The following is a 16171-nucleotide window of genomic DNA, read 5'->3' as shown; positions in this document are numbered from 1 at the left end:
AGTATTGTTTAATCACAAAAATGAAGTAAACGACACAGACTAACAACATAGGTGAACTCTGAAAACACTATGCTAACTGAAATAAGCCAGACACAAAAAGACATATATTGTATGATTCCATTTCTTTGAGGTACCTAGAAAAAGCAAATTCACAGAGACAATAAGTGCACTGGAGGTTGCCAGGGACAGGAGGAAAGGGCAGGGGGAAGAACTGGGAACTACTGCTAATAGGTACAGAGTTTCTGTTTAGGTGGATGAAAATATTTTGGAAATAGATGGTGGGAATGGTTGCACAGAACGGTGAATGTGCTTAATGCCACTGGATTATACACTTAAAATGGTTAAAATGTCCAACTTTATGAGATATGTATCTTCCCACAACTTTAAAAATTAAGAAGTGAAAACCACTACATTGCACACTTTAAGTGTGTGAACTGTATGATGTATGAATTATACCTCAATAAAGCTGGTAAAAAAATAAGGTGCTGAACTATTAAATTTCAGAACCTCCTTTTAGTTTCACTTAGCTATGGGTCTGTTTTGCAGGTTGTATTTTGCTGTTAATCGTTCAGAAAATAATTATTTTCTTTGAAATTAAAAGAGCCATTCCCTCCATGAAAATGAACCAGCTTCTGCAGAGGTGCTGGGGTCCGTCCTTCATGGGTGGGAAGAGGGGAAAAAATATCAACCTTTGAGTTTCACCAGTGCAAGAAGACAAGGTCAGCACAGGCAATCTTTACAGCACAGATATGTTTCAAGTAAACAGGTGTTCTGTGACATAATTATCCTCCTGTCCCTTAACCTTGGCTCTGTCCTCAAATGACTTCTCTTCCTGTTGTATCCCTCTCTTGGTGAATCCAGCTCCTTGTAAGACAGCAACCATCTCCTCCCCACTGAGTGGATGACTCCTGAGCTCCCTCCCTGAGTCTCAGCCTTCACCCCCACATCAAGTTCTATTAAGTCTGTCTCCTCAAATCCATTGTCTTTTTCCCCTCCCCACATCCTTTTCTTAGTTCAGGTCCTTGTCATTACTTGTCTGGACCGTGACAGCCTCATTGCTTACTTACATGATTGTTCTCAATAGCTACTGCCTCCTGAAGGTCAGAGACTCTTGTCAGACTCAGTCGTCATTGTACCTCTCGCAGTAGCACAGTGCCTGGCACTTAGTAGGTGCTCAGTCATTACTTACTGTCTCAGTAACGTCAAGAGCTATAACCCTAGGCTCTGGCCCAGTTCCAAATGCCTGTGTGGTGATTTGTTTACTCTGCAATCAACTGATGAGCAAACACTGTGTTTTAGGACCTGTGCTACATATATAAAAGAGAAGATGACTGCAGTTGAATTGGGGGGGAACATATAGGGAGGAATTATATAACGTAGTGTGATAAATGCAATAGTAGATGTGTATGTAAATAGTAGCTGTATTGCTGAGGGAGCAAAAGGCAGAACTGAATAACTCAGAAAGGAAGGGGCACCTCCTTTTCTGTCTTCCCACATTTTATAAGTTCTGTGAGGACAGGGACATTTTTTACCCATCTTTGAATTCTCCTTCCAGCTCCCCAAGGCAATGCCTGTATATAATAAGTGTTCCATAAATATCCATTAAATAGAGGAATATATGAACACATGAATGAGACAGATTGTAACATTTAGCGCCAGATGAGTTTAGGCTGGCCTCTAAGAATTTGTCGCTCAGGGTATGAGTCATCTCACACTCAAGAGGTGCATATAACTCTTCTTCATGATCTAACTTGGACCCACTTTATAGGAGCGGCGACATGTGCAACTGTGGCAATGTGCTTGATTCTCCCTTTTGCACAGGATGTCCCTTCCATTGGCTTTTTCAGTTCAGCAAACGTTTACTGACTAGCATTTTGAAGACTGACTAGCTCTGTCTTCAAAATGCTGTGCTGGCTTCACACAGCACAAAAGGAGAAGCACGGGCTAGGTGGGGCCCAACTCTGCCCCTGAGACGTTAAGCATTCATCTTTTGGAGGCTGGGACTCCCTGTGTTACTGAAAGAGACAGCCAAAGCAAAGGCCAAGCATGGACCCCTCACGTTGCTTACCCTCAGGTCAAGTCTTTCTCCTTGGGTTAGAGAAGTATTTTATCATCTTATTTCTGCTACCTTAAAAAAAAATCCCTGGAAATGCCCAGAGATGCTGTTCAAATCCGTTTAGCATCTTCCAGGGGGTGAGAACCAGAAACCAGAGCAAAGGTATGTGTAGCTCCAGGATAACTGCTCCCAGCTGGCCCTGATCATAAAGGTGGGCAGGTCCGAAGGCCCACGGGACATGGCCATGTAAACGGCAAAGCTCCATATGAAAGTGAATAAGTGACTGTAATTAGGACGGTCCCACCATAACTGACTGTTGGGTCAAACTCCACGTGGAGGGACAGCGGCTTTCACTGACCTGAGTGTTGATAGGGGCTCTCTGGCTCCGAGGGACTCTCTGGGGAGTGAGGGTAGCCAGCGGTGCACGGGGACTGTGTGAACACGTGCCCAGGTCCCGGAGAGGGAGGGAAGGCCGAGCAGGGAGGCTGCTGGAAAGAGTCCGGATAGGTGGCGTTGTGCGGCATGAGAGGCTCACTGTGGAGGGAGGCACTGCGGAACTTGGCCAGAAGGCTGAGCTGGGGGTTATATTCACTGTGCCTTGGCACGAGGACGGGAGGCAGCACTAGGATAAGAAAGGAACGAGTGGATTAGAACTGAGCATTGGCTCCTCGGCACAAAATCCAGTGGATGCTTGCTGTTTGTGTCTGCCCATTTTCTTCATGATAAAACTCTGTTTTCTGGGAACTGCCCACCCACCATTCTTTGTGCTTATTGTGAAACTGTCAATTAAGGTTCCGTCGTTTCCCAGAAAGTGAGCTGGTGAAGCGAACTGAACACCAGTGTTTAGTACTTAAACACTCTCGCAAACTGAATATTAAACAGAGTATCACAGTAAAAAGTTTAGAGGAGAATCATTCTGAGGTCAGCACACTAAAGAGACTGCCTATTCATTCCTACCACAGAAATTACCAGAGCTGCCCTATTATCTGGCCTTCTGCAGGACTAATTGTTTGTGTCTTCCTTTGATTCTGCCAATGAAGTGGTTTGGTTTTTTTAAAAGGCAAAATTGGTTTCTAAGTGATGCCCAGAATATTTTTCTTTCAGAGACCATGTTGAATTATTCAGACGGGCAGCCTAGTGCTGCTAAAGTTAAAAAAAAGAAAAGAAAAAAATCTACTTGTCTTTATCAGAAAGCTCTTAAAGGTACCTAAAAATGAATAAGAAAAAGATAAACAGTAATACAAAGCGAATCAGTAAAAGATAAGCATCAATAAAAAAAACTTCTAAACAAAGCCCTATGTATGTTTTTTCTGGGTTCCACATTTAAAAAAAAAAAGTGGTTTTGATCCTGATTCTATACAAAAAGTTAGGAATGCATGCAATTTTCAAGGGCAAGTATTATCCAGGCATTCCTAGTTCTTACTGACTTCTAAAGTGTCACAGTGCCTGGCAGAAAGAAGATAATCAATAAATGTGGTACAACCTGTGACCAAAATAAGTTCCAGAAAGAGAAGCAGAGGAAGGAGGAAGTGGTCAAAGGAAATTGCAAAGCTCTTCTAAGGGAAAATATTCCTTACCCCTAGCGCCAAAATGGAAATCAAGTGAAGAGCCAAAAATAAATAAATAAATAAATAAACTACAATATAGATATCAAAGATTTAAAAAGAGGAAGAAAGAAGTTAATATAAATTAGCTAAATCCTCATCTTTTGTATTAGTGAATGAAATTACCTGAAGGTGAAAAGTTCCGAAACAGATATATAAGCATATTATATTAGGATTACCTCCATAATTTTCAGTAATTAATGTATAAACATTAATGTATATAATGTATAAATAAAATGTATAAATATATTATCTAGAGTTATCTCCATAATTTTTAGTAATAATGGAGGGAACAAGCAAAAGAACTAACCAAGAATGATTAAAAGAAGTTGTTTCTGGAGATGGATGGGGTAGCTCTTGTTTTTAATAATATTACTGATTTGTTACCACATGCAAGTATTGATAAAAACTTTGATAAAAAGTCAATGTTTTGGAATAAACAGATGACAATACTGATAAAATAACAGTAAGATCAATCACAAAGTCTACCACTTTTCTGCCATCATACATTTATCTCTTTCCTAACAAGCAAGTTAGAAAATAAACTCAAACAGGTAAATAAAGTTTTAAAACTAAACCACCCCAGCTGAGGGTGGCAGAAAAACAAATGAATTCTTCCCCCTTAAAAAGCCGGTGTAGGGGTGCCTGGGTGGCTCAGTGGATTAAGCCGCTGCCTTCGGCTCAGCTCATGATCTCAGTGTCCTGGGATGGAGCCCCGCATCGGGCTCTTTGCTCAGCGGGAGCCTGCTTCTCTCTCTCTCTCTGCCTGACTCTCCGCCTACTTGTGATTTCTCTCTCTGTCAAATAAATAAATAAAATCTTAAAAAAAAAAAAAAAAGCCGGTGTATGTGTCTACGTGTATAATGTATGACATTATAGAACCCTCCACATCATCATCTAAAAATGAGCTGGATGATAAGCCATCATTTCCTTTTATGTGTTCCATGAGACCAAAAGATGGGAACAAAAAGATGACCTGCTTCATGAAAGCGGGGGGCTGACAGAGGCCATGGTATATGGCCCAAAAGGGGGGACCCAACAGAGTACATGGTATATGGCTTCTTCTGCAATGACACTTCATTACAATGCTAACAAGGCTCAAAACAAACACTCATTTTTCTTTTTTGGATGAAAAAGAATTGGAATAATCTCTGTAACTTCAGTTGTAGTGTAAAATATCTATACTGTATTCCTAACATTGTTAAATATAATGCCTCACACCATCCAGAGGCAGAAACTTCTATTTCCTCACGGGCCAAAGATCTGAGACACCAAAAAATAAAAAATAAAAAATAAATTTAAAAAAAGGTTTGTTTTCCTTTTTTGAAACAAATGTCTTGATAATGTATTTTTTACCGTTCACCTAAAACCCAAGGCAGTGATTTCCGTAAAGAAAACCAATGGTAATCAACACAGCTGGCATTCAGCTTGACTGGCTAGTTTACCTTAGATATGCACTGGTCACATTTTTAAATATTTCCACTCAAAACATAGCTGTTTTAGTCCATCTGGACTGTTACATAGAAATACCATACAGTGTGTGGCTTATAAACAATAGAAATATATTTCTCACAGTTTCCGAGGCCGGAAATCCAAGTTCAGGGTGCAGCATGGTCAGGTTCTGGGGAAAGCTCTCTTTGAGGCTACAGACTGGGACCTTTCGTGCCCTCACAGGGTGGAAAGGGAAGAGGGATCTCTCTGGGGCCTCTTTGATAAAGACACTAACCCCATTTGTAAGGGTCTGTCTGCATGACTGAATCATTTCCCAAAGCGACTGCCCCCACCTCCTAGTACTATCACCTTAAGCATTAGGTGATATAATGCCTCACACCAACATATGAAGGGAGAGGGTGCACAGAAATGTTCAATCCTTAGCAATAGCTATTCCTCATTACTAAATTCTATTTCTAGATCATAACTGCTGCTTACAAATATGACATAGTACGATTACAGACATTGGTTTCAATTTTATACCACCTTTTAAATACAACCCTGTCTTAACAACGAAGCACCACTGCGGGGAGAACAGTGGCAGGAGTTATTCCTGCCGCATACTGGGTGCAGAGCAGAGCTGAAAAAGATTTTGTATCTCTTTCAAAACTCGTGTGGTTTTTATATGTGGGTATTTTATGTAGAGAAGAAACTGTACTCCTGAAATAAGCTCCAGTTGCATGGCGTAAAATCATCACACACTACAAAAACACTGTTTGCCCAGAAGCTACTAGACGCCGTGCAAAGTGAGATTTGGGGACTGGTAACACTTCACCAGCTGCTAGGTGCCAGTCAAGGAAAATACAGTATGGAGGTTGAGACTGAACTGTTTTGAAACTTATTAAAGTTAGCAATTTGACAGGGTAATTTTATATCTGTTGAAATGCAGATATAAAATATTTTATTATAGTAAAAAAAAAAAAAGCAAACCTACGCTTGCCTTTTTATTTTTATCTTCTTAAAATTTCATTTGCCATGTAATTCGTTTGCATTACGAAAGTACTGATATTTGAAGGATTGAAAATTTAAAAATTAAAATAGATCCTTCACTACAGATAGTTAGAAAGAACTTACATAAATGATATAAAAGGTTGTGTGAGTAATAAGAAAATCAGAGTGCAGCCTTCAGTGTTCCTAAAATGGGGGAAGGTTGTCAAAAAAAATGAGATTTCAAATGCAAAAAAACTTAATTAAGCTTTATGATAACTAAGAACCCAGTAAACTTGCTGAATATTAGCACCCTCACTGTTCTCAAAATATTTACTTTAAACATGGCCAGAAAGTTAAGTACAAATTTGATTTTTCTAATAAAAAAACAAAAACAAAGGAATAAAAAAAATCCTGGATGGCTTAAATATTACCTTAAAATTAATACAATCTCCACCCATCTTTCATTTTGGAAACTAAAACCTAAAATATTATGATATGAAATCCATCTGCCATATGTAAATATATTCACATTACCATTTCTAAAAAGAACCTTACATAAACTAAAACACAAACTAAGCTTTTAAAATTAGGTGTTCTAGGGGTGCTTGGGTGGCACAGCTGGTTAAGTGTCTGACTCTTGCTTTGAGTTCAGGTCATGATCTCAAGATCGTGATCTCAGGGTCCTGAGATCAAGCCCCACGTTGGACTCTGCAACTCAGCTTGGGAGTCCGCTTAGGATTCTCTCTCTCACTGCCCCTCCCCTGCTCATTCTTATGCTCTCTCTCTCTCTCTCTCAAATAAATAAATCTTTTTTAAAAAGTTTAAAAATAAAATTAGGTTTTCTAGTATTCAAAAGGAAAGCCAGAGACATTTAACAAGATACTTCTTGCAATGTACATTTTACAACTACATTCCTCAGAAAGAGAGAAATGATTTCATAATGAACATTTTTTCATTGGGTATATTCTAAATGCTTAATATAACTCAAATCTTTGAAACAAAAAAGGTATCAAACCATTGTCTTAAAGTTGGACCTGGATGACTTTTTTTTTTAATATTTTATTTATTTATTTGACAGATAGAGATCACAAGTAGGCAGAGAGACAGGCAGAGAGAGAGGAAGGGAATCAGGCCCCCTCCTGAGCAGAGAGCCCTATTCGGGGCTTGATCCCAGGACCCTGGGACCATGAACCAAGCCGAAGGCAGAGGCTTTAACCTACTGAGCCACCCAGGTGCCCCAGATGACTTTTTTTAGTAGGCAGAGAATCCAGAGAGAAGCAGGAAAGAAAAGAAGAAGGCTAAGACCTATATGATCTAGTGGAAACCCATGAGATTCACCAGGACTTTCTCAACAGTCTCATACAGGGACTAATCCTGGGATGAAGTGACGGCCAGAAGTGTCTATACGCAGGCAGTTTTACAATAGGATGGCAAGATCTGGAAGCCTGAAAGTCACCTCACAAAGACCACTGGCAGCTGAGCACAATTTCTCCAGTAAGGTTAACTGAATTTTGGAGCCAGGCGCAAGCTGGACCCCCACCATGGCCCACATGCCTAGACAGAACCATCTTTTAATGGACATGGGCCATTCCCAGAGCTCCTAGGCCAGCCCTCTGGTCCCCTGGGATGAGGCAAACAGCCAAACAGGGAGAGGAAACTTCTATTAAATCTGCATCCCAGCAGCCACAGAAACACTCAGTCCAACAGGAATGGACTCCAACTGTTCCAGTCAATGTGAAGGACAAAGGTAAACTCCAAACTTCAAATATACACACAAAAATGTGTGTCCACACACACACATGCGTGACGGGTTTCAGAATATCTTCTTATATTTAAAGCCACACTTAAGAACAATTGTTAGTCTCTCCCAGCCCCTGTTCCTTTCATTCCCTGAAAGGATTTCCAGCTCTTCTTTCACTGGCTGTTTGCAGACCCAAATAGGAGATACTTCCATGTATCTGAGCTTGCGGAAAGCGGCAGCAAAAACCTTCTTTAGGGGGCGCCTCCGTGGCTCAGTGGGTTAAGCCTCTGTCTTCTGCTTGTGTCGTGGTCTCAGGGTCCTGGGATGGAGCCACACAGGGCTCTCTGCTCAGCAGGGATCCTGCACCCCCACCCCCGCCTGCCTCTCTGCCTACTTTCGATCTCTCTCTGTGTCAAATAAATAAATAAAATCTTAAAAAACAAAAACAAAACAAAACAACAAAAAAACCTTCTTTAGCTTAGTTTGGTTTCACTGAGGGAGATAGGATGAGAAGAAGGGATTTTTTTTTTTTTTACAGTTAATCATATCAAGGCCATATTAAGATCTTCAAATACCCCAAGAACTAGAAAAACCTGATGATGATAAACTCCAAAATACATCCAAACTTCATTTTTCATAATCACACAAAATTTAACATGTATACTAAAATTATCTTCTTTCTAGATTTTTCTGACTACAAAAACAAAAGTCTGGATTACTTCCTCAAAACTGAACCTTCCCCTCTTCCTTTGTTTCGGTGGTGTTGGGGGTGGGGTCTTCGTCTTGCTGACGCCCCATCACTCCTCATCAACTGGGACACAGTTCCTCAACTTTTAAAACAAGGGATGATGACATCAAGAAGAAAACTCACCTGGAGTCTCCACCCGGCGGTAGTGATAGGGGTTAATGCACACCTCTTTCTGCTTGGAGCCAAATGGAAACTCACAGCACTCCAGCGGCTTGAGCTCGTGATGGGACTGGAGATCAGGCCAGCGCCACACGCGGCAGTAAATAACATGGGGCAAACCCTTGCGGTGGGACACCTGCAGCCGCCCATCCAGAGACCGGGGAATTGTCACACATTTGCTGGGCTGCCCTGGACAGCTGAGGGCCCTCTCCAGCTCATCCATGGCTCCTTTCTTCTTCTTCAATTTCTTCACTAAGGAGTCTACCGCCTTCTCTGCCCACTTTTCCTCTTCATCTCCTTGCTTCCAGCCTAGCAGTCTCTTCACTGCTGGGCTGGTGAAGGAGAAGAGGGAGCTGATGGGGGTGCTGGAGTGCATAAGAGGTGAACTGCAGGTGTCCAGGGCCAAGGGAACTGAAGAGACGGCCCGTTATTGCCTGCAGGGCCTGAGGGAAGAATGTAGCAAGCAACTTTCCAGGGATGTCATAGGTACAAACTCTCCAGGGATGTCATAGGTCTTTCTTTTCTTCTGGAAGTAACTGACCGAGTCAGCTTGGGAACTCGGATGACTTTCTCCCAGGCCCTACAAGGGCCTGGCCAACTCTGGAAAACAAAAACAAAAACAAAATAACAAGACAAAGTTCTAATTAGCTTCATCAGGGTAATTTTCAGAAAAAATTAAACATTGGATATAAGAAGAAAATACACTTCAAATGTTTTAGACTTGGAAAGTCTTAGTTATCTTTGATTCTTTCTCTCTACGATCCCCTTACCCAAGTCTTGGTAATTCTGCCTTCAAAGTGCCTTCCAGATTTTGATATTTCTCCATTTCCACCAACATGTGAGGTCTCGCCCCCCTCACCACGCTCCTGGATTACTGCAACAACCTCTGAAGTAGCTTTTCTCTTCCAATTCTAATCCATTTACTCCCCAACACAATTTTTACCGAGTCATTTCCTATTTAAGAAATTACAGTGACTCCTTCATTTCCCAAGTATAAACTTCTCTCCCTGGATTTTGAAGGCCTCTATAATCTTTCCACAACATGCTCATTCTTCTTCCTTTCTCAATTAGAGTTTGTGCAAGTAATCCATCTTCACTGTTGGAAAAATATATAAATGGAATAGAAAAAAAAATGAGGACACTAATAATCCCACCATTTATGTACAAACTACTTTATAGGACAGTGGTTTTCAAAGGACCAGAGTTCCCATGAGGGGGCTTCCAGGGTCCTCTCTTTTCCAATTACATTTCTGTGTGTGCTAGATTTTCTTCATGTGTTTCAACTTAAAAAAATATATCACAAATGATGATATGCAAAAACAGATATGAGAATCCAAGTGTCTTCTCTTAACCAGGCATTAAAGAGATTTGCCGAGATATGAAACAGTAACAGTCTTTTTAATAATTCTTTTTAAATATCATTTTTAAATAAAAATGTTTTTGTTAATATATAAGGGGTTTATCATTCTTTTTAAATGAATCAATAAGGGGTGCCTGAGTGGCTCAGTGGGTTAAAGCCTCTGCCTTCAGCTCAGGTCATGATCCCAGGGTCCTGGGATCAAGCCCCACATCGGGCTTTCTGCTCGGCAGGGAGCCTGCTTCCTCCTCTCTCTCTGCCTGCTTCTCTGCCTACTTGTGATCTCTGTCTGTCAAATAAATAAATAAAATCTAAAAAAAGAAAAAAATGATTTTAAATGAATCAATAAATATGTTTAAGTTTCTCAGTCTTAATTCTGAAAATGGTAAAGGCTGATATATATGAGCCACACAAACAAAGGTTCTTTGGAGTTCTCAATAATTCTTAAGAGTAGAAAGGCGTCATAAAACCAAAAAGTTTGAGAACTGGTTTTTTTTTTTTTAGAAGTTATACATACTCATGGTACAAAAAATGTGTACACAAAAGTACTGTTGTCCCATTTGTTATTCTGCCTGAAAATCAGTTGAATACTTCTTCACCCTGTCATCCAAAGGAGACATTCTTTCCTCATTATTCAACAGTCCCTTTTAAATTTCCTGAGGTAGAACCACACTTCCTCTTCTGTGAAATAGTTGGCTCAAACAAAACCCTCTCCTTCTTCCAGATTCTGGAAACCAGCTACCTTATTAAAGTTTAAAGTGTCTGTTGGTAACATTTTGGAGCACGCAAACTCATTTCAGTATGTTAGAATCAATCTAGCTCAAAATCTCCAATGACTGCTTATTTGATATGCAGTAAGTATCATTTTCTCTTCCACTTCCCTGGAGGGAAAGTTGTACCTATCCGGGTACAATTATATAAACTTCTCCCAGCAAAGGTGCTACATAAACCCCTGCTGTCGTGAGAGTTGTCAGCCCCCCCGCCAGGGGAGGAGGATGTCAGCCTGGTTACAAGCAAATTGATGAGTTTAATAAATATAAAGCAGCACCCGCATCACTTTGTTCTTCATATAGACTTTAGCATTGAACAGAGAGGTAAACTCTGAGGCAAAGGAGACTTGAGGACTTGATAGCTGGGTTTTCTCACTTGGCAGTTTGACTTATGCTCTGTTTTATTTGGAAAGGTTGATTTTGTGGCTTAACGATCATGAATTTATAAAAAAATAGTTAAGTCACCGTGTTCAAGGTCTGTTTATTTAATCAAGACAGGCTGCCTTAAAGCAATGGTTGAAGAGGATTGGGAGCTTGAAAGAGAAGTAACACGGTGCAGAATGACCTGAACCCCCAAAGAGCTTTGATTTCTGCTTAATTTTACATGGGACTTCCATGAGTACATTGTGAAATAAAGCTTGAAGTTTAAGTCAGGGATACATAAAAGCTTTTTACAAAATATTCAGCAGAGTTAAACCAAATAACCCTTCAAAAAATGTTTGCTCCATGAGACAAATAATGGTTCTCTAAACTGGGCTTTGCTGCTGTTGTTTTAAACCACGGGTTCCTAACTATTAATGACACATGAAATCAATTTAGTCAAACAAAATAGCTTTTGTACAACAAAATAGACTAGACTGTAGTGCAGCTTACTAAGAAAGGGTATTATTTCATTAACACCCTCACTCACAGGCGTGTGCTCTGTGTGAGTGTGTACGAGCGTACACGCGCTTATGCTGAGGGTCACTAAGCAATTTGCAATGCACAACGCAATGCGGTTTGCTACTGTGGGTTACAATCCAGAAAGACTGAAAGGCACTACCCTTAAACCAGAGATCCTGAAACCATGTCCGTTCGAGGCTCACCTTGGTGAGTGACTTTCTGGGCCACCATCTCTCCTCATCTGTTGGGGGCAACACCGAGACTGGTCAAGAACGTAAGGTCTGTGGAACCCTGTCTCTGTGGTCTGATCTCGTGCCACATTCTGAATCTTTATGATAGCCTCATAGTGGCTCCAAAACTATGTTTTTATTGTTATAAGGCCCAGCGCCTGTCCCATTATACAGCAGCCCTGGCAAGGAGGGAGACCCCAATGAGTCAAATTCAGAATCTCAAAGTATTTCAAACCAAATGTGTAATAAATGCCTCTGGGTAGGGAAGAAAGAGGATAGAAAATATCAGAAAGTTAAAATTTAGTAAAGCAATGGGTGGGCAGGCAGACGTTCAAACAATATTCTCTATACTTGCTCCTATGTTTGGTATATATTTTTAATAGAAAAAGTAAACTCAAAAAGGGAATCGGACTTGGATTCTCACTAACACTAAAACTTTAGTTCCTATTTGTCCAGGTTGCCACTTCAGGCTCATTAAGGCTGTTCCAATCTCACTCACACAAAGTTTTTGCCACCAGTAGAACAAAGAGCCCCTTGTTTATTTCCAGCTGGCCATCACCCCGGCATCAACAGTGTAGCCACCCCGTCCCCTCCGCCCCATGCAAGCTTGTTTAGGAGTGTCAACCTGGCTCAGAACAGCTTTCCACTGTCAGATAATTTAAATGCCCATAGACTATCTGCTCAAATTACTGTGGCCTCCTGAAAACACCAGTGCCCAGGCTCACCCTGTAAGTAAAAGAAAACACTCCCAGGGAAGTTATTAAAAAGTGGTTCCACAAATAGGAGTGGAGCTGTTAATATTGCATGTAGTTCCTCTATTCCTATAAAACTACAAAGAAGAATGAAACAAAACAGATTCTAAAGATGAATGTATGTGAAGGATTTATAAACAAAATCCTGACCAGAAAATTTCTGCAACATCTAATGAGAGCTATGGAAGCGAGATGCCAGAGGTGGCTACACGAGGAAGAGTCCTTGGCCCAAGGCTGGGGGTTCTAGAAGGATTCTGGAGATGATAACTGAGTTGTACTTAGAGGATTTAGGTCACAGTTAAAAAATAAACTAACTTAAAGGGCGCCTGGGTGGCTCAGTGGATTAAAGACTCTGCCTTCCGCTCAGGTCATGATCCTGGGATCATGACCCCCATCGGGCTCTCTTCTCAGTGGGGAGCCTGCTTCCTCCTCTCTCTCTCTCTCTGCCTGCCTCTGTGCTTACTTGTGATCTCTATCTGTCAAATAAATAAAATCTTTAAAAATGAATGAATGAATAAATAAATAAATAAAATCTTAAAAAAATAACTAATTTGTCAGATTAGGATAATTTTCTACTAATTCTTTTTGCGGTTAAATTCTCACTTTCTGGGGAACCCTCCTACACTGTTGGTGGGAATGCAAGCTGGTGCAACCACTCTGGAAAACAGCATGGAGGTTCCTCAAAATGTTGAAAATAGAACTACCTATGACCCAGCAATTGCACTACTGGGTATTTACCCTAAAGATACAAACGTAGTGATCCGAAGGGGCACATGCACCTGAATGTTTATAGCAGCAATGTCTACAATAGCCAAACTATGGAAAGAACCTAGATGTCCATTAACAGATGAATGGATAAAGAAGATGTGGTATATACACACAATAGAATACTATGCAGCCATCAAAAGAAATGAATTCTTGCCATTTGCAACGACGTGGATGGAACTAGAGGGTATCATGCTTAGCGAAATAAGTCAAGCGGAGAAAGACAACTATCATATGATCTCCCTGATATGAGGAAGTGGAGATGCAACATGGAGGGTTAAGGGGGTAGGAGAAGAATAAATGAAACAAGATGGGATTAGGAGGGAGATAAACCATAAGTGACTCTTACTCTCACAAAACAAACTGAGGGTTGCTGGGGGGAGGGGGGTTGGGAGGGGGGGTGGGGTTATGGACATTGGTGAGGGTATGTGCTATGGTGAGTGCTGTGAAGTGTGTAAACCTGGCAATTCACAGACCTGTACCCCTGGGGATAAAAATACATTATATGTTTTAAAAAATAAAAAATAGAAAATAATTCTCACTTTCCTAAGAAAACTCTCTATCCCTTGCCACAAAGCATCTATGTGGTCTTTCTGAGCCCCCTCATTTCCTCATCTGCAGATCAAGGGGTGGGGTGCTCACCCTCCCTGTGAGGGTCTGTCTGAGCTATAGTTCCATGACTCCATGGCTGTTGGCTGTACCTGCCACATGGGACTGTGTGACTCATTTAGCTGCTCTTGACGCTACATTGCTACTCCCCCCACCCGACACCCAGAATAGTCCAGTCTGAGACTGAAACCTTTACTCGTGAAGCTATATTGCACAGAGTGGAGCAAAACAACATTCCCCCCTCTACAGTTGTTAAACTGACCCTTTTCACAGCAAATGTCATCTACCAACACCACATGATTTTCACTTGTCTTTCCAGATTTTTGTTTCTTTCTAGAATTGTTTTTATTACCACTAAGGAGTAAGAGTGAAAATGTATGCTTGGTATTACTGTGTTTGACATCACTTGCAGTGTCTTCCTTAAGGCCTTCATCACCCCAGGTCTCCACAAATGTCATCTGTTGGCCACAAGAGCTTGCCTTCTGTGGACGGAAGGACAAAAGCACTATGCCCATCCCTCCTCCAGTTTACTCATGGTCTACTTCATGCACAGCATGAAACAGGACTTTCTTTTTCAGGCATATGAGATTTATAATAGACCCCACTAAGGGAACAACAAAACTCCTCATTTCCAAGTTTTTAAACAGGACCACTTAAAAGAAGCACAGCACTGACCACATGCATATACCATGATGTAACTGTACATAATTCTACACTAAAATCCAATTTGCCAAGCTGGAAAACAGTTGGGAGATATGAACCTTTCATTTGTAATCTGTCAGTCTAAATCAAACTCCTGTTAGCAGTTACTGAGATTATTTTTACTTACTGGCCTTCTTAGAAGATTCAATTGGTGATTTTAATTCTGAAGAAAACAAAATTCAAAAAAATTACCATTTTAGATGAACATGTCGGCTCTCTGTCCTGGAGCATGCCTAAGCACTACACACAAAGAACCTCTGAACAATCCTTCATGGGCACTGCTTCTTGGTCAGTGTGGCCAAGAAAAGTCCATATCACCTACCAGGCTGGTTGCCATCATCAGCCAAGGGGATCAGGAGGCATTGGTCCATTCTGCAAGGGCCCATTCCAGAAATACTCACCATGACAAAATGTTACTGTTTCATTATTTGCTTTGTTTTTTTAATTTTTTAATCTTATCAATTTGACCCTATAATCCATGGTATCCCTTCTATAAAACAGTTTTATGAACCAAATTCAGAACTTGAACACACTTGCCAAAGGAACATTTAATCTCTTAAAGGAAAAGGCTGTTTCCTTGACTACTTTTATAATACTTTTTATATAGTAATATAATACTTGATTATTTTTTATAATACTATCCTACTTTTATAATACTATTTGTATATTAATAATTAATATGGTGATAACAAGTGTTTTTGAAGTATAAAAGCAGATCCAAAAAAAGTCTACCTAGAAAATAATTGGCTGTTATTATCCCTATTGTCATATATACATAATGTGTTATTACTCTATATACCTGAAGAGAAATCAGGCTTCACACACATACACACACACAAATGCACTGGACGTATATTTCATTAATTTGATTTTGTCCTCACTTAAGTTAGTCTGTCATCCCTATGTGTTTCAAAAGAGTGACAATTACAAGTTTGCTTTGTAAGCTATAAATAACTACCTCATACATGCACCAGTTGAGTATCACTGGATAAATATATCAATTGCGTAAATGTGGAAAATGTATCATGATTTCATATTCTGGAAAAGAGACTTTTCTAACTGTATTCAGAATTTTCCTACAAATCTGTGAGAGGGCAATTCCTGTTCATAGTCTGTTAGTTAACATCTTGTTGCAGGACAGAATATCTTCTGACCACAGTACCAACGAAGATGACAGAGATGCATCTTTATAATAGAGGCTCTATTCAAATGGGCCATGATAGGACTCAGGTCATCTGCTGGACATCTGAATTGTCTGCTCATTTTGAGTGATTGTACATATATGTTTTTCTAGGGAGACAGTTCATGGGTATTTTTCTACAAATTCTGAAAAGAACCTATGACCTCTGAAAGGTTAAAAAAACAAAAAACAAAA

The 16171-nt window shown here is 40.3% G+C and overlaps 1 protein-coding gene across 1 annotated transcript in view; it reads right to left on the bottom strand.

The window, feature by feature from the left end:
- Positions 1-16171, bottom strand: part of SMAD9 (SMAD family member 9) — a 74974-nt gene that overhangs the window by 19074 nt on the left and 39729 nt on the right. Inside the window, 2 exon segments of the mRNA XM_032314649.1 lie at positions 2415-2678; positions 8694-9329. Of these exon segments, the coding sequence (XP_032170540.1) occupies positions 2415-2678; positions 8694-9105 (676 nt within the window). The 5' untranslated portion in view covers positions 9106-9329.

Source organism: Mustela erminea, chromosome 15 (assembly GCF_009829155.1).
Source record: "Mustela erminea isolate mMusErm1 chromosome 15, mMusErm1.Pri, whole genome shotgun sequence".
Lineage (NCBI taxonomy): Eukaryota > Metazoa > Chordata > Mammalia > Carnivora > Mustelidae > Mustela > Mustela erminea.
Note: the sequence above shows the minus strand (reverse complement) of the source record. Positions and strands in the feature narration are given on the sequence as shown.